The sequence below is a fragment of the Notechis scutatus genome, unplaced genomic scaffold (genome assembly GCF_049901735.1).
Source record: "Notechis scutatus isolate UNSWTSFEM ecotype Mainland unplaced genomic scaffold, rNotScu1.2 NSCUSCF32, whole genome shotgun sequence".
In the NCBI taxonomy this organism is placed as follows: Eukaryota; Metazoa; Chordata; class Lepidosauria; order Squamata; family Elapidae; genus Notechis; species Notechis scutatus.
This window is the reverse complement of record NW_028263155.1, coordinates 207,501-231,954: the sequence shown is the minus strand read 5'-3', so window position 1 is coordinate 231,954 and position 24,454 is coordinate 207,501. Positions and strand designations below refer to the sequence as shown.

The following is a 24,454-nucleotide window of genomic DNA, read 5'->3' as shown; positions in this document are numbered from 1 at the left end:
AAGCAAAATAGCTTCCCTGAGAACCAAGGACATCCACACAGGTGGCTGGAAGGAGGAGGAGGAGGAGGAGGAGAGAGGAGTGAAGGTGCCCAAGCAACCGGACAGCACCTAGATTGGACCATGGGGCGACTGATTGTTTGGGAAGAGAAAGGCAAAGGAAGGCGCTTTGGGAGAGGCGGCCCAGAAGAGCCGTCGTGGAGACCGTGGGGTGTCGGAGGCCCAGGATGGTGGTGCATCTCTACAGCACCTGCACCCACTGGCCGGGGTGGTGGTGGTGGTGGAGAGGGCCCCTGGTCTGGAGAGAAGCTCAGAGGAAAAGGGGAGGGAAGATGTCAGGCCTGGCCTCGCCCTCTGGGCCGGTCCACACGCACACCCCAAGGCGGCCTACAGGGCAATAAAAACATATAAACATAAACCAGGGAACGAATCCAAGAGAATCCCCAAAGAAGAATCTCCCGATATCAAAGCGAAAGGCCCCTCACATGCATTTCCCCAACATCTCCAGCACCGTAAAGCCTCCGCACTTGACATTTGGCACGTAGGTTCCTCTTGGTTTCTAGGGGCTCACTAAGAAAGGATTTTTCGAAATGACCATCAGAGCATTAGGAGTCTTTCCTACATTATTATTAATTATTATTATTATTATTATTATTATTATTATTATTATTATTATTATTATTATTATTATTATTAATATTAATATTATTATTATTATTATTATTATTACTATTAGATTAGATTAGATTACTTTTTATTGGCCAAGTGTGAATGGACACACAAGGAATTTGTCTTTGGTGCAAATGCTCTCAGTGTCCATAAAAGAAAAGAGACATTCATCAGAGTCAAGAATCATCAGGTACAACCCTTAATGATAGTCATAGGGTAGAATAAGCAATCAAATCAGATAGATGGATGGATGGAAGGAAGCCCAGGCTCCTTGCTGTCTCCTCCTTGCTCCCCCAGCAAATCCTCTTTCAGTTTCCAAACAGCCTTCAAGTCTCTCCCACAGCTGACTCTAGCCAGGAGAAAGAGCCAGTCTGGATGCTGCTGGGAGGGCAGAGGGAGGATTGTTGCCCTCCTTCTTCTTCTCCTCCCCCAAAACTAAGACCCACCGCAGAGTTTCGGAGCGAAGCCCACGGGGGTATCCAGCTAGTCAATTGAAACAACGAGGCCATGGAGGAAGAAGGGGCGCCCTTCGGGGGCAGCCCCGAGCCTCCCAGCTGCCTTCCCGGGGGGAAAAGGACCGAGCCCAACGGGCCTACCCAGGGGACAGGCGCCCCCAAGGGAAGCGGGGCCCAGGGCCGCCCCCTTTCCCCCCCTGAGGCAGCCCGAGGCGGAGGACCCCCAGGGGACCCGGGTGTGTGTCTGAGGGGGCCTTGTTCCCTCCTCAGGGCCTTCAGAGCGGAGCGCCCCCGCCTCAAAAAAGGGCGGGAAAACGCCTCCCCTCACCGCCTGCAAAGGAGCCCCGTGAGGGAAGGCCGCTTTTTGAGGGGGGGACTTTCCAGCCTTCCCGGGCGGGCGGGCGGGGGGGGTCCCCGGGGAGGGTCTCCGTCAGGCGCTCAGGCCACCCAGCGTGCAGGCCTCGTAGGCCTCCCCCTTGTTCTCCCAGGGCTCGGACTCCATTTCCCAGCCTGCTCCGGGGCTGCCCCCAATCCTCCTTTGTTCTCGCGAGAGCGGCGCCCTTCCCTCCCGGCCGGCCTCGGGAGAGCCCCCCAACGTTCTCCCAAGGGCCCGGACTCCATTTCCCGGCCTGCTCCCGGGCCCCCCGTCCCCCTCCTTTGTTCTCGCGAGAGCGGCGCCCTTCCCTCCCGGCCGGCCTCGGGAGAGCCCCCCCAACGTTCTCCCAAGGGCCCGGACTCCATTTCCCGGCCTGCTCCCGGGCCGCCCCCGTCCCCCCTCCTTTGTTCTCGCGAGAGCGGCGCCCTTCCCTCCCGGCCGGCCTCGGGTGACGTATCGCGCGGGGATTGGGCGGCGGGGCGGCGGGGGCGGGGCGTGCGCACGCGGCCGCAGCTGTTCCGCGGCGGGCAGGCGGAAGGCCGGAAGCCGCCGCCGAGCAGGAGGGAAGGAAGCGAGGCGGGAGCCCGAGGAGGAGGAGGAGGAGGAAGCAGCCGCCGCCGCGATGCCGTCCGACCTGGCCAAGAAGAAGGCGGCCAAGAAGAAGGAGGCAGCCCGCCGGAAGGATGCCGGCAAGGCCAGGCCCAGGCCCGGCAGGGGGCCAGACGAGGAGGACGAGGGAGGCGGAGGCGGAGGGGAGGCCAACGGGCGCCCGGAAGAGCCCGGTAGGGAGGAGGAGGAGGAGGGGAGGGGGAGAGAGAGAGAAGGGGGAGGGAAAGGAGGGGGGTCCGAGGGGGAGGGACAGAGGGAGGGGGTCAGGGATCCGGGGGGAGGGAGGGAGGGGGAGAGGCACCAAGGGGGGAAGGAGGAAGAGAGGGGAGGGACAGAGGGAGGGATCGGAGGGGGCAGGGGAGGAAGAGGAGAAAGTGGGAAGGCAAAGGAGCTGGGAAGAGAGGGAGGGAGAGAGGGAGAGGGAGAGGGGAGGGGTCAGGGATCGAGAGGGTAAGGAGGAAGAGAGAGGGGAGAGGGAGTGATAGGAGGGGGTCAGAGGGGAGGGAGTCAGGGAAAGAAAAGGGGAGGGGCACAGAGGGGGGAAGGATGGAGAGGGAGGGAGGGAGGCCCCAGGGGAGGGAGGGAGGGAGAAGGACGGAGGAAGGGAAGATGGGACCGAGGGCAGGGAGGAAGGAGAAATGGGGGAGGGGAGGCCTGACCCGGGGCTTCTCTCCCCTGGGACAGAGCTGGACGAGGCTTCCCGGGCGCTGGAGGCCTTTGAGCTGAAGAAGGCGGCTGCCCGGGCCGTGACAGGGGCCCTGGCCTCCCACCCCAACAGCACCGACGTCCACGTCATCAGCCTCTCGCTCACCTTCCACGGCCAGGAGCTGCTCAGCGACACCCGGCTGGAGCTCAACTCGGGACGACGCTACGGCCTCATCGGCCTCAACGGCACCGGTGAGATGCCCCGCGGCTTATAGGCCCAGCCGGGGAGGGGTGGGGAAGGGCCTGTCCGGGCCTGTCGCTGCCACGGCTTCCGTCTCTCCCCCCCGCAGGCAAGTCCATGCTGCTGTCGGCCATCGGGAAGCGGGAGGTGCCTATCCCGGAGCACATCGACATCTACCACCTGACGCGGGAGATGCCGCCCAGCGAGAAGACGCCGCTGCAGTGCGTCATGGAGGTGGACACGGAGCGGGCCATGCTGGAGCGGGAGGCCGAGCGCCTGGCCCACGAGGACGGTGAGCGCTGGGCTCGGCCGGCGGGCGCTTCAGGGCGGTGGGGGAGGCCTGGACTCTGGCTCAGGCTTCCCTCCCTCCTCCCTCTCCTCTCCCCGCAGCCGAATGCGAAAGCTGATGGAGCTGTACGAGCGGCTGGAGGAGCTGGACGCGGACAAGGCGGAGGCGCGAGCCTCCCGGATCCTCCACGGCCTGGGCTTCACCCCCGCCATGCAGCGCAAGAGCCTGAAGGACTTCAGTGGGGGCTGGCGGATGCGGGTGGCGCCGCCAGGTGGGTTTGGCGCCGCCCCAACTTCCTCCGGGACTTCCTCCCCTCCGCCGTTTCCCTGACGGGCCCCTCTCTCCGCAGGGCCCTCTTCATCCGGCCCTTCATGCTGCTCCTGGACGAGCCCACCAACCACCTCGATCTGGACGCCTGCGTGTGGCTGGAGGAGGAGCTGAAGACGTGAGTCCGGGAGGGGAGGGGGTGGGGGGAGAAGGGAGGGGACTCCTTCGTCGGGGGTGGTGGGAGAAAATGGGGTAACCTCTGGCCTTCCCCTGGCAGGTTCAAGCGCATCCTGGTCCTGATCTCGCATTCCCAGGACTTCCTGAACGGCGTGTGTAGCAACATCATCCACCTGCACAACCGGAAACTCAAGTACTACACGGTGAGTTAGGGAGGGAGGCCGGGCCCGGGGCCCCGCCCGGCTGTTCCTGACCGCAGGCAGCCCCCCTCACGGAAGGCAGCCTTCCTCAAGCATACTTGTTTCAAAAGCAAAACCTATTTTAGTGCAACACTGGGAATTGCTTCCATTCCCAGCCGGAAGCTTCTCTTAAACCATTGCCCAAGATAAGCACCCACCTTTCAGGGCTGAGGAATGCTGACAAAAACAGAAAGGTCCAATTAAGTATCAAAGAAACCAACCCAAGGACCCGAAAAAAGCCAACCAAAGTACACAAAGCTTCCAGGAGGACTCGGAACCTATTGAACTACCTTGCTTCCTGCAAAGGTTTCCTTCTCTTGGCCTCACTTTTATCCCTGATCACCTCTCAGCCTTACTCCGAGTCGCCCCTTTTGCTTCAGCTGCTCTGCGCAACTGGGAACCGGCTCACCTGGGTCCTCTGCCTCGCTGCTGGTAGACTCCGGAGGCTCCAGAGGCGGCACCCCCCACCCCCCGTCCCTGCCTCGGACGCACGACCCTCCTCCCCGTCCTCTCCAGACTGGTCCCCCTCTCTTCCCCACTGTCTTGACTCCGCTCGCGATGCCTCTTCCTCCCTCCCCACAGGGCAACTACGACCAGTACGTCAAGACCCGGGTGGAGTTGGAGGAGAACCAGATGAAACGCTTCCACTGGGAGCAGGACCAGATCGCCCACATGAAGGTTGAGCGGCCCTGGCTCCTTCCGCAAGCGCAGGGCTTACCTTTTGGGGGGAAGGGGGGGTTGAGGGAGGTCGGCGTCCGGGGCGTGAAAGCAACTCTGGCCTCCTTTGCAGAATTACATCGCCCGCTTCGGCCACGGCAGCGCCAAGTTAGCCCGCCAGGCGCAGAGCAAAGAGAAGACGCTCCAGAAGATGATGGCCTCCGGCCTGACCGAACGCGTCATCAATGACAAGGTCAGGGCTCGGCGGCTGGCCGGCCGGGGAACCGCCAGTTTCAGGAGCGCTGCTTTCGCCCGAACCGGTCGAATCCCACCTCAGCTGGCGAGTGGGGAGAGGGGAAGGGCACAGCCCCCGGGGGTGGAAAGGAAAGAGGTGCCAAGATGGCCGTCCTTCTCTTCCTCCCCAGACCCTTTCCTTCTACTTCCCTCCTGTGGGAAGATCCCGCCTCCCGTCATCATGGTGCAGAACGTGAGCTTCCGCTACAGCAAAGACGGGGTGAGTAGGTGGGAGGGAGGAGGAGGAGGAGGAGGAAGAGGGAGGGAGGGAGGATGGGATGGCGAAGCCTCTCTTGGGTTGCTTCCCTCCAGCACTGGATCTACAACAACCTAGAATTCGGCATCGACCTGGACACCCGGGTGGCTCTGGTGGGACCCAATGGAGCTGGGAAGTCCACGCTGCTCAAACTCTTGACCGGAGAGGTAATTACTACACACACACACACACACACACACACACACACACACACACGGTGTTTCTGGTGGGTGGCCGAGCTCTTCCTTCCCTCAGCCGCCTCTTCCCTTCCTCCAGCTGCTTCCAACGGACGGCATGATCCGGAAACACTCGCACGTCAAGATTGGCCGCTACCACCAGGTGGAGTTGGGGGGCGCTGCTTCCCGGGAGGCCCTTCTGGGCTTGGAAGGTCACCGGGTGGGGGTGGGGGGTGAGGGTGTTGGGTGCGATGCCCCAGGACGTGGCACAAAGGCAACTCAAAGGCCAGAGAATCAAGTCTTGGGTCCCTTTGTTACGCTGCATAACTTTGCCCTCCATTGTGCCGGTTACTTTCCGGTCTGGAGAAGAAAACTCTCCCAGGAACCTGCGACAGCCTTTAGCTCTGCCGATAGTCCAATCCAAACATTGTCAAGGAGAAAGCTAGAAAATTAGAAATCCAACAAGGCAAAATAAGGCGATAACTCTGGGCAGGGCAGGAGAAGGAATTCCAGAAGTGAAGTAACACCCGGCAAATCAACGAGTTGGGAGGATGGAATAACAAGCAGCCCAACACTAGATAAACTCAAAGCTTTGTTCCCAACCGCCTCTCCTTTCAACTCCTTCCCCAGGTGTGCCCTTGTGCAGGGAATCGGGGCCCTCTCCTCCCTCGTAAGCCAGGTTGCTCCCTTCATCCGTGGGAATCAGGGCCCTCTCCTCCTCGTAAGCCAGGTTGCTCCCTTCATCCGTGCGAATCAGGGCCCTCTCCTCCCTCGTAAGCCAGGTTGCTCCTTCATCTGTGGGGATCAGGGCCCTCTCCTCCCCGTAAGCCAGGTTGCTCCCTTCATCCCTGGGGATCAGGGCCCTCTCCTCCTTCGTAAGCCAGGTTGCTCCTTTCTCCGTTCCTCCCTAGGATGAAGGGGAGGGGGGGCAGGCCTTGGGTCTTCCTCTGAACCCGCTCTCCCCTCTCCCACCTCTTCCTGTCAGCTATTCGTCTTCTTCCTGGGACTCTGACGGGTGGGGTGGGGCCTGTTCCTGGCTCAGAGACCCCCCAGGAAAGGCTTTTCAGAGGTTTGGGGGAGGGTAGGGGGAGCTCTTATTGTAACGAGCCCCCCACTCCCCTCCCCCAGCACCTGCAAGAGCAGCTGGATCTGGACCTGTCCCCTTGGAGTACATGCTCCGCTGTTACCCAGACATCAAGGAGAAGGAGGAGATGCGCAAGATCATCGGCCGCTACGGGCTGACCGGCAAGCAGCAGGTGTGTGAGCGGTGGTGGTGTGTGTGTGTGTGGTGGGGTTGTTTCCTCTCCGTGCCTGGGGAGGGGGGAGGGGATGCCAGGCGGGGGTCTCCCCTCCGTCCAGAGAGGAGGAGGAGGAGGAGGAGCAGCCCCGGACGTCCCAGGCAGGCAACAGGCAGGCCGCCCAGCCGTAGGTCCTCGCCCTGGGTGGGTGGTCTGGCTCCTAACACCCCTTCCCCCCACGGCAGGTGAGCCCCATCCGCAACCTGTCGGACGGTCAGAAGTGCCGCGTCTGCTTTGCCTGGCTGGCCTGGCAGAACCCCCACATGCTCTTCCTGGACGAGCCCACCAACCACCTGGACATCGAGACCATCGACGCCCTGGCCGACGCCATCAACGACTTTGAGGGGGCATGATGCTGGTCAGCCACGTACTTCCGGCTCATCCAGCAGGTGCGGGCCCCCGGAGACCCCTCCCCTTCTCAGGCCCCCCGCCGTTGGCCAAGCCAGCGGCGGGGTCTCCCCACACTGGGGGGGAGGGGTGTCTCCCTGGTGCCAATTCGGCGCTTGCAGGGGACGCAGGGAGGGTCCCCATCCCAGCCCCGTCTCCTCCCTGCTCTTCCTTCCCCATCTTCCCTCCCCCCCCGCCACTGACAGAGCCCCTCCCCTCCCCCCGCAGGTGGCCCAGGAGATCTGGGTCTGTGAGAAGAAGACCATCACCAAGTGGCCGGGCGACATCCTTTCCTACAAGGAGCATCTCAAGGCCAAGCTGGTGGACGAAGAGCCGCAGCTCCCCAAGAAGACGCACAACCTCTGAGCCCCCCACCCCCTGTGGGGGGATGATGGAGGGAGAGAGGGGCAGCCCCTCCTCCCTCCCCTCGGCCCCGCAAGAGCCCGGCCTGCAGCTTCGGATCCCTCACTCCAGAGTCTCCGTTCCTTTTTTTTGTTTTGTTTTGTTTTCCCCATAATTATTTATTAGTGTAAAATGCATTTTCCTGCCCGAGGAGCATCTGCCAATAAAGAGAGGGGGAGCTTCGCCTTTCCTTCCACCTGGCTTCCTTTTTTTGGGGGGTGTGGCTTTGACAGGCCAGGCTTGTTCTGCCCTTCCAGCAGCGGGTGTCGCGCAGTTCCCCCTTCTCCGTGGGAGACCCCTCAAGCGACTGCCCAGTGCAAAGTCTCCTAAAGCAGCTTTCTAGGACTTTGATTTTTATATATATATATATATATATACACACACATACACACACTTTTTCCTTCCTTCCTTCTTCCTTCCTTCAATCCTCCCACCCATTCTCTCTCTCTTTCTTTCTTTCTTTTTCTTTCCTTCCTTCTATCCTTCCTTCAATCCTCCCAGCCATTCTCTTTCTTTCTTTCTTTCTTTCTTTCTTTCTTTCTTTCTTTCTTTCTTTCTTTCTTTCTTTTTCTTTCCTTCCTTCTTCCTTCCTTCAATCCTCCCAGCCATTCTCTTTCTTTCTTTCTTTCTTTCTTTCTTTCTTTCTTTCTTTCTTTCTTTCTTTCTTTCTTTCTTTCTTTTTCTTTCCTTCCTTCCTTCTATCCTTCCCCCCAATTCCTGAAATCTTCCCAACCGAGTAACCACCACAGGCCCATCGAACTTTCTCTTCTCTCCCTGGAGGCTCCTATCGATCAGAAAATATTTTTGGGAGGGATTTTGGACCCGCCCATCTCCTCTCTCCAGGATTCCCCCGTGGGAAGGGACCTTAAGAGGCCTTCTAGTCCAACCCTAGAGGACCATCCCAGACAAATAATACGGCTGCCCAATCCAATCTCTTCTGAGCCATTTCCAGGGTTGGAGCATTCACACCCCATGCAGGTTGCTTCTCTCCTTCGTACCTTCCCAGCCGTGACTTCTACCTGTCCAAATGGGGGCGTGGCTGCTGTGCAAGATCCTATCCGCTGGCATCCGAGGCGCCTTCCCTCCCTCCCTCCCCGCTGCCTCACCTTGAGCCCCTCCTCCAACCCTCTTCCTCGCCCCCCACCCCCGCAAGCAGCTGGAGAAAGAGCCAATGGGGCCAGGGAGGGGAGGGGGGGGGGGGGAGAGGGTGGTGCGCTATCCCGAACCGGCCTGGAGGCAGCGGTGTTGGAAAGCCAGTCTTGGCAAGACGGGGTTGGGGTGGTGTGGTGTCGGGGGCGGACAAGGCAGGACGGGGGTGGGGTGGGGGGAGTGAACCTGGGGAGGGTCTCCCCCGGAAACCGCGTGGAGTCGCTGCCCTGCAAGGTAGGGGCGGGGGTTGGACTAGATGACCTCTAGGCTCTCTTCCGTCTCTTGTTTTACTGCTTCGCCCGTCTCTATGAGACCGCGCGGGGAGTGGAGGGGGGGAGGAGAGACAATGCTGGTGGGCGGGGCTTAGACTCCCACCTGCGAAGCGCTCCGGCCGCCATCCAGGTGGGATCATGGCCAGCAGGTGAGTGAGGAGGAGGAGGGGTGGAGGGAGGAGGAAGAGGAGGAGGCCGCTTGAGGCAAGCCAGTCGAGCCCCTTACCCCACAGCGGCCTTTCTCCCCCCCACGCGCCCGCCACCCCCCCCCGTCCCACCTGGGCGTGTCTTCCTCCTCCGCCCGCAGCACCTACGGGAAGCTGTGGCTGGAGGCCCGTCGGATCCTGCAGGATCTGTTGGAGCAGGAGCTGTGCGCCGAGCCCAGGAAGCCCGAGAAGAACCGGGCCGCCTTCCGGCACCGCCTGGCCACCCTCTTCCTGCGCTACGTGCAGGTGGCCAGGCGGCTGGAGGCCTGCCACGACCAGGTGGTGCAGCCGCAAAAGCGCCTGGCGCTCCGGCCGCTCCTGGAGAGCGTCCTCGGCCGGCTGGCGGAGCTGAAGCAGGAGCTGGTGGAGCTGGACCGCTCCGAGTACCACTACATGGACCACGTCCTGGAGGAGCTCAAGCTCACGCCGGTCAGTCAAGAGGCCGGGAGGGAGCCGTACCCCCCCCCGCCCCCTCTGCTGGAAGCAGGGGGTTGGACTAGATGACCCTGGAGTCCCCTTCCAACTTTCTCTAAGGGTCTCCTGTTGGAGCAGGGGGTTGGACTAGATGCCCTCTGAGATCCCTTCCAACCCTGTCACTCTATGATTCTGTCAGGAAGTCCTTCTTCAGCAGGGGGTTGGACTGGATGACCTCCGACATCCCTTCCAACCCTGTCACTCTATGATTCTGTAAGGAAGTCCTTTCTTCAGCAGGGGTTGGACTGGATGAGATCCCTTCCAACCCTGAGATCCCTTCCAACCCTGTCACTCTATGATTTTGTCAGGAAGTCCTTCAGCAGGGGTTGACTAGATGCCCTCCGAGGTCCCTTCCAACGCTGTGTTTCTGTGATTTTCTCTAAGGGTCTCCGGCTGGAGCGGGGGGTTGGACTAGATGACCCTCCAGGCCCCTTCCAACGCTGTCACTGTATGATTCTGTAAGGAAGTCCTTCTTCAGCAGGGGGTTGGACTAGATGCCCTCCGAGGTCCCTTCCAACGCTGTGTTTCTGTGATTTTCTCTAAGGGTCTGTTGCTGGAGCAGGGGTTGGACTAGATGACCCTCGAGGCCCCTTCCAATGCTCTGATTCTAAGATTTTCTCTAAGGGGTCCGGCTGGAGCGGGGGTTGGACTAGATGACCCTCCAGGCCCCTTCCAACGCTGTGATTCTGTGCTTTTCTCTAAGGGTCTCCGGCTGGAGCGGGGGTTGGACTAGATGACCCTCGAGGCCCCTTCCAATGCTGTGTTTCTGAGATTTTCTCTAAGGGTCTCCGGCTGCAACAGGGGGTTGGACTAGATGACCCTTGAGGGCCAGCGCTGTGACTCTATGTCCTAAGTGCTGGTTTAACCCCCTCCCGATCCCAGGAAGCCTCGTCCTGCTCCCCTAAATCAGGGGTCCCCAATCAGGAGCCAGAGAAGAGCAAAGGGGGAGGAGGCTTTTGCGGGAAACCCGGCCCTTCCTTGTCAGCACCGAGGGGGGAACTATTCACCGGGCAGGCAGCCTTCCAAGCTAGATCTTGAGCTCATCGCTCTCCTTGGAGGGTTTGCCGGGACGCCCAGTTGGCTCAGGGCTTTTGGGGGGACGCCTAGGACAGGGCAGATATTGGGGGGGGGAGGGAAGGAATGACTCCAGCCAGAGCCCCCCACCCCCAATTTTTACCATGCCGCCCGCTTCTCAGAGTTACCTGTGATTGACTCTTCAGCCCTCACCCCCGGCTCCTTGTGGGGTGGGGGATTCTCCTGAGGTGGCTCTCAAGCTGTCCCGCCGGCTCCTTCCTTCCCCCCTCCTCCAGGCCGAGATGGAGGTGCCGGTCCCCAAGTACTTCGTGAGGGAGCGGGCCAAGGTCCTGCAGGAGCGTCAGGAGGTGCTGGCGGGGCTGCTGGCCCGCATGGAGCTCGCCAAGGCCATCGCTGTGAGTGCCGGGACCCCTTTCCCTCCCTCCCTCCCCTCCCCTCGGCGGGACTCGAGGACCGTTCGGCTCGTACCCTTGGCCGCCGCGCCTGCTTCTCCTCCCGGGTTTCTCCTCCGCCGTTTACGCTGCACCGGTTTTCCTCCTGCCCGAGGAGGCGAAGTGTACTTAACGACGGACGGGCCTCGCCGAAGGTGGTTTTCCCTCCGCTCCGTTGTTGTGGGAGGACGAGAACCGTCTTGGCGACCTGGCTGTCACTCATCCTGACTGGCTGAATGTATGAAGACAGGACATAGGCATAGTCTGTCTCTGCCTATAGTCTGCCTATAGTCTGCCTATAGTCTGCCTATAGTCTGTCTATAGTCTGCCTATAGTCTGCCTATAGTCTGTCTATAGTCTGTCTATAGTCTGCCTATAGTCTGCCTATAGTCTGTCTATAGTCTGCCTATAGTCTGCCTATAGTCTGTCTATAGTCTGCCTATAGTCTGCCTATAGTCTGTCTATAGTCTGTCTATAGTCTGCCTATAGTCTGTCTATAGTCTGCCTATAGTCTGTCTATAGTCTGTCTATAGTCTGTCTATAGTCGTACACGGTTGCTTCCTTGGATTTGTAGTAGGCATCCTCACGGCAACTCACGGTTGCGTCGAGCTCCATCTTTACGGCCAAATCTCGGCATCAGCCGACTTCCCTAGTGGGAAAAGACAGAGCGATGGAGCGGAGGGAACCAGCAGGCTGCCAGCAAGGGTCAACCCAACCAAGGGTCCATTCAGTGGCCGATCCGGGTTCCAGATGTGCCCGCATGACACGGACTACATTTCCCATGATGCCTTAACTCCATTGAAGCTACATTCCTTTAAGGAGATAGCTCCCAATCCCTAATAACTATCCCACTTTCCCTGTCTGGACAGCACAGGGGGGATTCTGACCGGTTCTGCAGAACTGGCCTAAATCCCTCCCCCCCCCAGCCCCCCTTCCCCCCCCATCTGACTCCCCCCCCATCTCTTCTCCGCCTCCCATCGAGTCCCAGCTGATCGGCTGGCTCTCCTTTGGTTGCCCTGCCCGGGAGAACGGAGCTGGAAAGAAGGTCAGTGGGGCGGGGAGGGAAGGGGGATTTTGGCAGGATCCTTCCCCTGCCCCGCCCTCCAAGCCACGCCCCACCGAAGCGGTAGTACAAACCTTTGAACCCCCTCCCACGGGCCGAAGGACCTGTGGACGGAGGGCCGGGACAGCAAAAGGACAGGGAGGAGAACAGCTGGCGGATTGGAGGAGAAGCAGGCGCGGCCCTGGCGGGGGGAGCCCAGAATGTCCTCTCCCGCGGGGAGCTGACCGGTTCTGACCAGCGCCCCCCCTCCCTGCCCCCTCCCCGTCTCCTCCCCTCCCAGCCCCCCAGTCCCTGATCCTGCGGGACGAGGCGGTGAGGCTGATCCAGATGGCGGAGCGGATGCGCCAGGGTCGCCTGCGGGCCCATTTCATGGCCGAGATCCGGAGGGACGAGGAGCGCGAGCGGAAGGTGAGGGAGGGAGGCCCGGACGAACCCAACCGGGACCTGGCCGCCATCTGCATCCAGAAGGTAAGGACACGCCCCCTTGGGGCCCTTCCAGCCCCCCCCAAAAGCTTCACACACTGGAAGGGACCTCGGAGGTCTTCTAGTCCACCCCCCCGGCAGCCAGGCTGGCAGGAGACCCTACATTATATATACCATTTCAGACCAAGGGTAGTCCAATCTCTCCTTGAAAACCTCCAGGGTGGGAGGATTCACAACTTCTGGTGGCCAGACTGGATGGTCTCTGGGGTCCCTTCCAGCTCTGGGGTTCTGTGGGGGGTCTCCTGCTTGGGCAGGCAGGGGGCGAGGGCTGGACTGGATGCCCTCCGAGGTCCCTTCCAACCCTGTCACTCTATGATTCTGTCAGGAAGTCCTCCTTGAGCAGGGGTTGGACTGGATGCCCTCCGAGGTCCCTTCCAACCCTGTCGCTCTATGATTCTGTAAGGAAGTCCTTCTTGAGGAGGGGGTTGGACTGGATGCCCTCCAAGGTCCCTTCCCACCCTGTCACTCTATGATTCTGTCAGGAAGTCCTTTTTGAGAAGGGGTTTGCATGGATGGCCTCCGAGATCCCTTCCAACCCTGTCACTCTATGATTCTGTAAGGAAGTCCTTCTTGAGGAGGGGTTGGACTGGATGCCCTCCGAGATCCCTTCCAACCCTGTCACTCTATGATTCTGTAAGGAAGTCCTTCTTGAGGAGGGGGTTGGACTGGATGCCCTCCGAGGTCCCTTCCCACCCTGTCACTCTATGATTCTGTAAGAAAGTCCTCTTGAGGAGGGGGTTGGACTGGATGCCCTCCGAGGTCCCTTCCAACCCTGTCACTCTATGATTCTGTCAGGAAGTCCTTCTTGAGGAGGGGTTGGACTGGATGCCCTCAAGGTCCCTTCCAACCCTGTCACTCTATGATTCTGTAAGGAAGTCCTTCTTGAGGAGGGGTTGGACTTGATGCCCTCCGAGGTCCCTTCCCACCCTGTCACTCTATGATTCTGTCAGGAAGTCCTTTTTGAGGAGGGGGTTGGCATGGATGGCCTCCGAGATCCCTTCCAACCCTGTCACTCTATGATTCTGTAAGGAAGTCCTTCTTGAGGAGGGGTTGGACTGGATGCCCTCCGAGGTCCCTTCCAACCCTGTCACTCTATGATTCTGTCAGGAAGTCCTTCTTGAGGAGGGGTTGGACTGGATGCCCTCCGAGGTCCCTTCCAACCCTGTAACTCTATGATTCTGTCAGGAAGTCCTTCTTGAGCAGGGGTTGGACTGGATGCCCTCCGAGGTCCCTTCCAACCCTGTCACTCTATGATTCTGTCAGGAAGTCCTTTTTGAGGAGGGGTTGGCATGGATGGCCTCCGAGGTCCTTCCAACCCTGTCACTCTATGATTCTGTCAGGAAGTCCTTCTTGAGGAGGGGTTGGACTGGATGCCCTCCGAGGTCCCTTCCAACCCTGTCACTCTATGATTCTGTAAGGAAGTCCTTCTTGAGGAGGGGGTTGGACTGGATGCCCTCTGAGATCCCTTCCCACTGTCATTCTATAGGAGGGTCTGTCTTCTGAGCCAGTGCTGCCCATGACCCCCCTCGCTCCCCATCCCCCGCCGCCGGCAGGTCTGAGCCCCGGGTGGGGTGGGGGGTGAGGATGTCCCTGCGCCCCCCAAGAGGGCAAGCGATCCTGAATGGGTCTACTGGCCGCCGGATCGAGCGCAAGGCTGGTCGTCGGGACGGCTGAAGGGTTGGGCGCGGGGGACGGGGAGGACGGGGACGGGGTCAGACGGTTCCTGGGGGTGTCTCCCGCGCGGCGCCCCTTTTCTTCCGCCAGATCTGGAAAGGCCACGTGCAGCGCCGGCTGACCAGGATGGAGCGCAAGGCCGAGATGGTCTTCATCGGCATGGTGAGCGCACCGGCGGGGGCGAGAGGGAGCCGGGGCGGGGGGGGGCAGCGGGTATGGGGATGGGAGGAGGAGGAGGAAGGGCGCAGGTTCGCATCCCGAGGAGCCCCCACGCACCTGCGCCCCCACCGTGCGCGCTGCTTGCGCTCCGCAGCCCCCCCCCGCCCTGCGCCCCCAGGAGCGCGAGTGGTGAGTTCAGCGTTTTAAATAATTGGATATTTAAAAGCTATTTGGGGCGCAATGAGCCGGGAAAGTGGCTGCGCGCCCCGGCCGCTGCCGGGCAGGGAAGCAGCGCAAGGCGGGCGGCGGGAGGAGGAGAAAGTCATTACAGGGTAATTGGGCCCCCCCGCAGGAGCTGGAGCCGGAGCTGGCGGGACCCTCGCCGGCCACCATGCGCGCCCAGCTGGGCGAAGAGCTGCGCCGGGTGCGCCAGGCGGACTACGAGGCGGAGTACCGGGAGGCGCAGGAGCGGATCCAGGAGGCCCTGCTGGAGGTGGAGGGGCCGCCCCGGCGGGAGCAGCTGCGCCAGGAGCTCCGGGAGTGGTTCCTGGAGTGCCGGTGGGTGGGGCCTCCTCCTTTCTTTCTTTCTTTTCTTTCTTTCTTTCTTTCCTTCTTTCTTTCTTTCCTTTTCTTTCTTTCTTTCTTTAATTCCTTCTTTCTTTCTTTCTTTCCTTCCTTCCTTCCTTATTTTCTTTCTTTCTTCTTTCTTTCTTTCCTCCCTTCCTTTCTTTCTTTTCTTTCTTTTTTCTTTCTTTCCTTCCTTCCTTTCTTTCTTTCTTTCTTTCTTTCTTTTCTTTCTTTCTTTCTTTCTTTCTTTCCTTTCTTCTTTCTTTCTTTCTTTCCTCCCTTCCTTTCTTTCTTCCTTTCTTTCTTTTCTTTCTTCCTTTCCTTCTTTCTTTCCTTCCTTTTTCTTTCTTTCCTTCCTTCCTTCCTTCTCTCCTTTCTTTCTTTTCTTTCTTTCTTTCCTTCTTTTTCTTTATTCTTTCCTTCTTTCTTTTCTTCTTCCTTCCTTCCTTCTTTTCTTTCTTTCATTCCTTCTTTCTTTTCTTTCCTCCCTTCCTTTCTTTTCTTTCTTTCCTTCCTTTCTTTCTTTCTTTCTTTTCTTTCTTTTTTCTTTATCTTTCTTTTTCTTTCTTTCCTTCTTTCTTTTCTTCTTTCTTTCTTTCTTTCTTTCTTTCTTTAATTCCTTCTTTCTTTTCTTCTTCCTTCCTTATTTTTTCTTTCCTTTCTTCTTTCTTTCTTTCTCCCTTCCTTTCTTTCTTTTCTTTCTTTTTCTTTCTTTCCTTCTTCCTTTTTCCTTTCTTTCTTTCTTTCTTTCCTTCCTTATTTTCTTTCCTTTCTTCTTTCTTTCTTTCTTTCTTTCTTTTCTTTCTTTTCTTTCTTCCTTTCCTTCTTTCTTTCCTTCCTTTTTCTTTCTTTCCTTCCTTCCTTCCTTCTCTCCTTTCTTTCTTTCTTTTCTTTCTTTCTTTCTTTCTTTATTCTTTCCTTCTTTCTTTTCTTCTTCCTTCCTTCCTTCCTTTCTTTCTTTCATTCCTTCTTTCTTTTCTTTCCTTCCTTCCTTTCTTTTCTTTCTTTTATTTCTTTTTCTTTCTTTTTTTTTCTTTATCTTTCTTTTTCTTTCTTTCCTTCTTTCTTTTCTTCTTTCTCTCTTTCTTTCTTTTCTTTTCTTTCTTTTTCTTTCTTTTCTTTCTCTTTTTCTTTTTCTTTCTTTCCTTCTTTCCTTCCTCTTTCTTCTTTCCTTTTTCTTTCTTTCTTTCTTTCTTTTCTTTCTTTTCTTTCTTTCCCCTTCCTTCTTTCTTTCTTTCTTTTCTTCTTTCTTTCTTTCCTTCCTTCCCTTCTCTTTCTTCTTTCCTTCCGTCTTTCTTTCTTTCTTTCTTTCTTTCTTTCTTTCTTTCTTTCTTTCTTTCTTTCTTTCTTTCTTTCTTTCTCTCTCTCTCTCTCTCTCTTTCTTTCTTTCCTTCTTTCTGTCTTTCTTTCCTTCTTTCTTTCTTTCTTTTTCTTCCTTCTTTCTTTCTTTTTCTTTCTTTCCTTCCTACCCTCCTTTGTCTTTGTTCCTTCCTTTCTTTCCTCCCTCCCTTCTTCCTTTCTCTTTCTTCCTTCCTTCCTTTCTTTCTTTCTTTCTTTCTTTCTTTCTTTCTTTTTTCTTTATTTCCTTCCTTCTTCCACTTTCTTTCTATCTTTCTTTCTTTCTTTCTTTCTTTTTTCTTTCTCTTTCTTTCTTTTTCTTTCTTCTTTCTTTCTTTCTTTCTTTCTTTCTTTCTTTCATTCCTTCTCTCTTTCTTTCCTTCCTTCCTTCCTTTTTATTTCTTTCTGGTTTTCTTTTTTTTCTTTCCTTCTTTTTTTTTTCTTTCTTTCTTTTTTTTTTTCTTTCTTTCTTTCTTTCTTTCTCTCTTTTTCTTTCTTTCTTTCTTTCTTTTTCTTTCTTTCTTTCTTTCTTTCTTTCTTTCTTCTTTCTTTCTTTCTTTCTTTCTTTCTTTCTTTCTTTCTTTCTTTCCTTCCTTCCTTCTTTCTTTTTCTTTCTTTCCTCCCTTCCTGTTCTTCTTCCTCCTTCCCTCCCTCCCTCCTTTTTCTTTCTCCCTTCCTTCCTTCCCTTCCTCCTTCTTCCCTCCCTCCCTGCCCTCCTTCCTCCCTTCCTCCTTCCTTCCCTCTTTCTTCTTCCTGCCTTCCTTCTATCTCTCTTTCTCTCCTCTTTCTCTCCCACAGGGACATGACCGGCCGTTTCCCGGACTACCCAGAGGAGGAAATTGGGGAGGCTGCGAGGTCCTTTTCGCCCAGAAGACCCCGGAAGAGGTAAAGGGACGGGGGCGGGGGGATGCCAAGGCCATGGCTCTTTTTGGCTGGCTGAGAGCCCCCCCCCCCATCTCCAGGTAAGGGCTGAGCTGGACCGGGCCGAGATCAGGACGGAGCCCAAGAAGGAGAAGGAGAAAGAGCCGAAGAAGAAGGCGGCGCCGGAAGAACCCAAGAAGGGGAAGGAGAAGGAGAAGAGACCGGTGAGGAGGGGGCCTTGGCCGGCTTCCCTCCCTCCCTTCCCCCTCCCCCCCCCTGACGCGGGGTGGCCCTTGAGGGGCACCACTGAGGCCCTGGCGGTTCTCCCCAGGAGGAAGAGGAAGGGCTGAAGGTGGCGCCCTCAAGTTCCTGGCCGCCATCCACCAGGGGTTCCTGCGGTACACGGGTGAGCAGGTGGGGGGCTGGGGGGCTGGGGGTGGGGGGGTCTTCTCCCTCGGCCAGGCCGGGAGATGCGGCGGGCAAGTGGGCATCTCTGCCCAAGGCCCTCCCTCCCTTCCTCCTTCCTCTTGGGCTGGCAGGCAACGGGGGTGTGGGGGTGGGTGGGGGGTGTGGGGGAGGGTGTGAGATGGGGGGTGGGGGCTGAAGGGCTGCCGGCGTGCCCAGGCCCCTCGCCCCTTCCTTAGGCTGCTGGGGCGAGAACGACGAGGCCGTCAACTTCGAGCAGCGCTACCAGCCGGATCTGATCAAAGTGGAGAAGAGGAGAGAGATGGAGGCGGAGATCCGGCTGCAGGTGGGCAGCCCACAGGTGGGTGGGTGGGCGGGGGGGAGGCCTTGCCAGATGTCAGCTGGGGCAGCAGCTGGGGGAGAGACAGAGGGAGACTGGGGAGAAGGAGGGGAAGGAGAGAAAGAAGGAGGAGGGAGACAGAGAAGGAGGGAGGGAGAGAAGGAGGAGAGAGAGAGAAGGAGGGAGAGAGATAAGAGAAGAGAAGGAGAGGAGAAAGGAGAGTGGTGAGAGGGAGAGAAGAGACAGAAGGAGGGAGAGAAGGAAGGAGAGAGACAGGAGAGGGAAGGAGAAAAAGAAGAAGAAGAAGGAAGAAAGGAAAGAAAGAGGGAAGAAGGGAGACGGAAGAGGTGAGAGGGAGAGAGAGAAGGAGGGAGAGAGAGAAGAGAGGAGAAAGAAGGAGAGAGGTGAGAGGGAGAGAGAGAAGGAGAGAAAAAGAGAAAAGAGAGAGAGAGAGAGGGAGAGGAAAGATGCCCCCTCCCGTCTTTTCTCCCCCCAGGTGGACGAACTGATGCGGGAGGAGCTCCGCCAGCTGCGCCTGGCCGTTGACCAGGAGGACACCCCGGCTCAGAAGGGCCCCAAGAAGGGCCCCAAGGTCAGGTGGGGGGTAGTATTGGGGGCAGCTCCCCAAAGTCCCCCCACCTTTGCTTGATGAAAAAATGGTTCTCTTTCATGAAGCAGATCAAGAAAGGAAAGAAAGAGAAGGACCTGACACCAGACAGGTACTCCCCCTCCCCCAAGGATTTAGGGGTGTCTGTGTGTGTGTGTGAGAGAGACTCTCTTTCAAGCCCCCCCTTCGTCCACCTGGGGAGAAAAGACAGGGAGGGGTGTCTCTCTCCCCCTTTCCTTCTCTTTCTTCTCTCTTTCTCTCTCTCCTTCTCTTCTCCTGTCTCTCTCCTCTCTCACTTTCTCTCCCTCTCTTCATCTGTCTCTCTCCTTCTTTCTTTCCTTCTGCCTCTCGCTCTCTCTCTTTGTCTTCCCTCTCCTCTCCTGTCTCTCATCCTCCTCTCCTCCTCTCTCACTTTCTTCCCCTCTCTCTTCTCCCTCTCCTCTCTCTCATCTCTCTTTCTCTCCCCTCTCTTCATATCTCTCTCTCCTTCTTTCTCTCCCTCTCCTCCTCTCCTCTCCTCTCTCACTTTCTTCCCCTCTCTGCTTCTCTGTCTCCTCTCCTTCTTTCTCTCCTTCTCTCTTTCTCCTCTTTCTCCTTCTCCTTCTTTCTCTCCTTCTCCCTCTCCTTCTTTCTCTCCTTCTCCCTCCTTTTCTCTCCTCTCTCACTTTCTCTCCCTCTCTTCATCTCTCCCTCTCCTTCTTTCTCTCCTTCTCCCTCTTCTGTCTCTCTCCTCTCTCACTTTCTCTCCCTCTCTTCATCTCTCCCTCTCCTTCTTTATCTCCTTCTCCCTCTTCTGTCTCTCTCCTCTCTCACTTTCTCTCCCTCTCTTCATCTCTCCCTCTCCTTCTTTATCTCCTTCTCCTTCTCTCTCTTCTCCTTCTCCCTCTTCTGTCTCTCTCCTCTCTCACTTTCTCTCCTCTCTTCTCTCTTTCTCTCCTTCTCCCTCTCCTTCTTTCTCTCCTTCTCCCTCTTCTGTCTCTCTCCTCTCTCACTTTCTCTCCCTCTCTTCATCTGTCTCTCTCCTTCTTTCTCTCCTTCTCCCTCTTCTGTCTCTCTCCTCTCTCACTTTCTCTCCCTCTCTTCATCTGTCTCTCTCCTTCTTTCTCTCCTTCTGCCTCTCCCTCTCCTCTCTTTGTCTTCCCTCTCCCTCTCCTGTCTCTCATCCTCCTCTCCTCTCTCACTTTCTTCCCTTCTCTGCTTCTCTCTCTCCTCTCCTTCTTTCTCTCTTTCTCCTCTCTTTCTCCTTCTCTCTCTCTCCTGTCTCCTGTCTCTTCTCTCCCCTCACCGCGGGCCCTCCGGCCACCAGGCTGCCCCAACGACCAGTGTGGGATTGTGGCCTTGCGGGGGGTGGAGCGTTGGAGCACCCTGTGCCGCCTCTCCCGGCCTCGGATGGAGCCGCCCTGCCATCTCCCATCATCCGCTTTCTGGGGAAATGGGTTTCGGATGCTTTCGCCACAGAAAACTACGGAGAATTCTGCCCTCCCCTTCCTCTCTGCTTCGCCCTGAATCACACAGACCCCCCTCCCGCTCCCCACGGCCTTTGAGCCAACCCTGCCCCGAAGAGACTACATGACCTTTGAGGGGCCCCCTCCTCCTCCTCCTGCAAGGGGAGGAGACAGGCCCACTGGGAACCTGGAATTTGGACCCCCAGGGGGAGCAGCATCGGCCCGATACGACGAAGGAGAAACAAGAGACCGGTTCACCGAGTTGGAAGGGACCTTGGAGGTCATCTAGTCCAACCCCAACCCCCCACCCGGTTCACCTTTTTCAGCTCCTGTGGGACAAATTGTGTGGGTGCAATCCCCCTCCCCCCGCTGCCCCCTTACCTGCCCTGCGCCTCCTGGCTGATTTGCGGCCCGTTTGAGGCCTTTTTTGACCTCCCAGAGGCCTGATGAGGAAAAAACTTCGACAGGCTTTGTGAGGCGAAAAAATGGGCCCCTTTTGTCAACTTCCGGTATTTCAAGGAGAAACAGGAAGTGATGCAATAGAGCCTAGCTTTTTTTTTTTTGCGGCCTGCAAAGCCTTTCCTGAAGTGGCGCCTCTGAGAAGCCGAAAAAGGCCTCAAAACAGGCCGGAAATCAGCCTGGAGGCTCAGTGAGGGAGTTTGCCTGTGGTTCGCCTGCCGGAGGCAGCAATGAGTGGCCCAGGGCCTCACCCTCCTCACGGCCCTAGACGGCTCCTCTTTCTTTCCTTTCTTTCTTTCTTTCTTTCTTTCTTTCCTCCCTCCCTCCTTCCTTCCTTCCTTCCTTCCTACCCTCCTTTCTCTTTCTTTTTTTCTTTCTTCCCTCCCTCCCTCCTTCCTTTCTCTTTCTTTCTTTCTTTCTTTCTTTCTTTCTTTCTTTCTTTCTTTCCTCCCTCTCCCTCCCTCCCTCCCTCCCTCCCTCCTTCCTACCCTCCTTTCTTTCTTTCTTTTTTCTTTCTTCCCTCCCTCCCTCCTTCCTTTCTTTCTTTCCTTCCTTCTTTCTTTCTTTCTTTCCTCCCTCCCTCCTGCCTTCCTTTCTCTTTCTTTCTTTCTTTTTTTCTTTCCTCCCTCCCTCCCTGCCTCCCTCCTTCCTTTCTCGTTCTTTCTTTCTTTCTTTCTTTCTTTCTTTTCTTTCTTTCTTTCTTTCTTTCTTTCCTTTTTCTTTCTTTCTTCCCTCCCTCCCTCCTTCCTTCCCTCCTTTCTCTTTCTTTCTTTCTTTCCTTCCTTTCTTTATTTTCTTTCTTTCTTCCCTCCCTCCCTCCCTCCCTCTCTCTCTTTCTTTCTTTCTTTCTTTCTTCCTTTCTCTCGTCTTTCCTTCCTTCCTTCCTTTCTTTCTTTCTTTCTTTCTTTCTTTCTTTCTTTCTTTCTTTCTTTCTTTCTTTCTTTCTTTCTTTCTTTCTTTCTTTCTTTCTTTCTTTCTTTCTTCTTTCTTTCTCTCTTGTCTTTCCTTCCTTCCCTCCTTTCTCTTTCTGTCTTTCTTTCCTTCCTTCCTTCCTTTCTTTTCTTTCTTTCTTTTTCTTTCTTCCCTTCCCTCCCTTCTTTCTTTCTTTCTTTCTTTCTTTCTTTCTTTCTTTCTTTCTTTCTTCCCTCCTTTCTTTCTTTCTTTCTTTCTTTCTTTCTTTCTTTCTTTCTTTCTTTCTTTTCCTTTCTCTCTTGTCTTTCCTTCCTTCCTTCCTTCCTTCCTTCCTTCCTTCCTTTCTTTCTTTCTTTCTTTCTTTCTCTTTCTCTCCCTCTCTCTCACCTCTTTTCTCCCCTCCCCTCTCCTCTCTCTTCTTTTCTCCTTCTCTCTCTCTCCCTCTCTCTCCCCTCCTCTCTCCCCTTTTCTCCTTCTCTCTCTCTCCTTCTCTCTCTCTCCCTCTCTCCCCCTTCTTTCTCCCTCCTCCTCTCTTCACCCTCCTCCTCCTCCTCCTCCTCCTTCAGCGGCACCCAAGGGCCCCTCTTGCTTCTCCTGCAGGACCATTGATTCCCTGTATGAAGAGCTGGTGCTGGAGGGCATCATTATCAAGGCCCCGAAGGTGCAGCTGGCCGACTACTCCGGTCAGTGGCCTCCCTCTCCCTCCCTCCGTCCCTCCCCTGCCCAGAAGCCCCTCCCCACCCCCCACCCCCAGGGCTCTAAAACCTTGGCGGGAAGCAGCCCGTCCCGGCGTTCTCTCGCTCTCGGCAGCTGACCTAAAGCCGAGGCTGTGCAACATGGGTGCTCCTGCTGCCCGCCTCTCCCCCCACCTGTTCCTGCTGGCGACTCGGCTGGGCCCCCTCCAGCCGCCCCTCTGCGCTCAGCCTGGCCTTCCCTCCCCCTCCAGGGGACTTCTGCTACCTGGGGACCTTCCTGCGCCAGAAGGACATCGAGCCGGTCCCCTCCATGCTGGACGTCCGGCAGAACGTGGTCCTCTACGCCATCCTTCCTCTGGGTAGGTCGGCCCCGTCCCTCCCTCCCTCCCCCCCGGCCTCCAGGGCTGCCTGGGTCACTCTGGTGCCTTTGGCCAACCTCCCTCCCTCCCTCTCTCTCTTTCTTCTCTCTCCTCTCTCTTCGTTCTCCTTTCTCTCTCCCTCCTCCTCTCCTCTCGTCTCTCCCTCTCTCTTCCCCTCCTTTCTCATCTCTCTCCCTCTTTCTCCCGTCTCCTCTCTCTTCTTTCTCTCCTTCTCCTTCTCCACTCCCTCCCTCCTCTCTTCTTTTCTCCTTCTCTCTCTCCCTTTCTCTCCCTCTCTCTCCCCTCCTTTCTCCTCTCTCTTGTTTCTCCTTCTCTCTCCTCTCCTCTCTCTCCCTCTCCCCTTCTTTCTCCTCTCTCCTCTCTCTCCTTTCTCCTTCTCTCTCTCCTTCTCTCTCCCTCTCCCCTTCTTTCTCCTCTCCTCTCTCTTCTTTCTCCTTTCTCTCCTTCTCCTTCTCCACTCCCTCCCTCCTCTCTTCTTTTCTCCTTCTCTTTCTCTCCCTCTCTCTCCCCTCCTTTCTCCTCTCTCTCCTTTCTCCTTCTCCTTCTCTCTCTCTCTCTCCCTCTCTCCCCCTCCCCAGGTTCCCAGATGGTGCATGAACTGGGCCCCCAGGTGAGGTCCATCCTCCTGGCCAGCCCCCTGGGACGGGGAAGAGATCCCTGGTCTCGCCACCTGCACCGAGACAGGCGCCAACCTCTTCGACCTCTCGCCAGACAACCTGGCCGGCAAGTACCCAGGCAAGGCCGGCCTCCAGATGCTCCTCCACCTGGTCTTCAAGGTAGGGGAGGGGAGGGGAGGGGAGGGGGAGGCAGCCAGGCTCCTGCCCTCCCCTCCCTGGGGCCAAAGCCTCCGAAGGCAGGGCTCGGTCTTGCTTGAATGGGGGCCTCCCCTCCTCCCTCCCCTCCTCCTTTTCCTTCCTTCCTTCTTCTTCTTCCCTTCCTCTCCTCCCTCCTTCCTACCCACCCCCCACCCCACCCCCGCCAGGGAGAGGGAAAGAGGGGGCAGGGTCTCCTTTCCAACCGGGTGGGCCCCTGAACCTCTCCCAGCCGAGGCTCTTGGGCTTCCACTGACCTCCTGCCCTCCCCGTCTCCTCCCTTTCTTTCTTTCTTTCTTTTCTTTCTTTCTTTCTTTCTTCTTTTCTTTTCTTTTCTTTCTTTCTTTTTATCCTTCTTTCGATCCTCCCTCCCATTCTTTCTCTCTCTCTCTCTTTCTTTCTCTCTTTCTTTCTTTCCCTTTCCTTCCTTCCTTCCTTCCTTTTATCCTCCTCCATTCTCTCTCTCTCTCTCTTTCTTTCTTTCTTTTATTCTTCCTTCCTTCCTTCCTTCTTTTATCCTTCCTTCCTTCAATCCTCCCTCCCATCTCTCTCTCTCTTTCTTCCTTCCTTCCTTCCTTTTTCCTTCCTTCCTTCCTTCCTTTTTCCTTCCTTCCTTCCTTCCTTTTATCCTTCCTCCCTTTGATCCTCCCTCCCATTCTCTCCCTTCCTTCCTTCCTTCCTTCCTTCTATCCTTCCTTCAATCCTCCCTCCCATTCTCTCTCCTTCCTTCCTTCCTTCCTTCCTTCCTTCCTTTTATCCTTCCTTCCTTCGATCCTCCCTCCCATTCTCTCTCTCTCTCTTTCTTCCTTCCTTCCTTCCTTCCTTTTTCCCTTCAATCCTCCCTCCCATTCTCTCTCCTTCCTTCCTTCCTTCCTTCCTTCCTTCCTTCCTTCGATCCTCCCTCCCATTCTCTCTCTCTCTCTCTTTCTTTCTTCCTTCCTTCCCTCCTTCCTTCCTTCCTTTTTCCCTTCGATCCTCCCTCCCATTCTCTCTCTTCCTTCCTTCCTTCCTTCCTTTTATCCTTCCTTCCTTTTATCCTTCCTTCCTTCGATCCTCCCTCCCATTCTCTCTCTCTCTCTCTCTTTTTCTTCCTTCCTTCCTTCCCTCCTTCCTTCCTTCCTTTTTCCCTTCGATCCTCCCTCTCATTCTCTCTCTCTCTTTCTTCCTTCCTTCCTTCCTTCCTTCCTTCCTTCCTTCCTTTTATCCTTCCTTCCTTCGATCCTCCCTCCCATTCTCTCTCTCTCTCTTTCTTC

General features: G+C 56.3%; 2 protein-coding genes across 2 annotated transcripts in view; both read left to right on the top strand.

The window, feature by feature from the left end:
• Window positions 1-1,979: 1,979 nt before the first annotated feature.
• On the top strand, window positions 1,980-7,427 carry ABCF2 (ATP binding cassette subfamily F member 2). Its single transcript, XM_087948904.1, is given in 17 exon segments — window positions 1,980-2,279; window positions 2,791-3,003; window positions 3,102-3,284; window positions 3,383-3,388; window positions 3,391-3,543; window positions 3,621-3,726; window positions 3,826-3,928; window positions 4,547-4,642; window positions 4,755-4,874; window positions 5,047-5,065; window positions 5,068-5,135; window positions 5,228-5,338; window positions 5,448-5,510; window positions 6,476-6,503; window positions 6,506-6,603; window positions 6,831-7,034; window positions 7,261-7,427. Coding segments are annotated over 17 exon segments (1,869 nt in total). The 5' UTR covers window positions 1,980-2,119; the 3' UTR covers window positions 7,399-7,427.
• Window positions 7,428-8,946: 1,519 nt separating this feature from the next.
• Window positions 8,947-24,454, top strand: part of DRC11L (dynein regulatory complex subunit 11 like) — a 20,605-nt gene continuing 5,097 nt past the window's right edge. Inside the window, 17 exon segments of the mRNA XM_087948903.1 lie at window positions 8,947-9,004; window positions 9,163-9,490; window positions 10,846-10,969; window positions 12,303-12,532; window positions 14,312-14,383; window positions 14,733-14,938; window positions 17,084-17,117; window positions 17,120-17,170; window positions 17,248-17,370; window positions 17,478-17,560; window positions 17,753-17,897; window positions 18,388-18,483; window positions 18,570-18,610; window positions 21,915-21,997; window positions 22,261-22,368; window positions 22,968-23,031; window positions 23,033-23,165. Coding sequence (XP_087805029.1) covers window positions 8,994-9,004; window positions 9,163-9,490; window positions 10,846-10,969; window positions 12,303-12,532; window positions 14,312-14,383; window positions 14,733-14,938; window positions 17,084-17,117; window positions 17,120-17,170; window positions 17,248-17,370; window positions 17,478-17,560; window positions 17,753-17,897; window positions 18,388-18,483; window positions 18,570-18,610; window positions 21,915-21,997; window positions 22,261-22,368; window positions 22,968-23,031; window positions 23,033-23,165 — 1,932 coding nt within the window. The 5' untranslated portion in view covers window positions 8,947-8,993.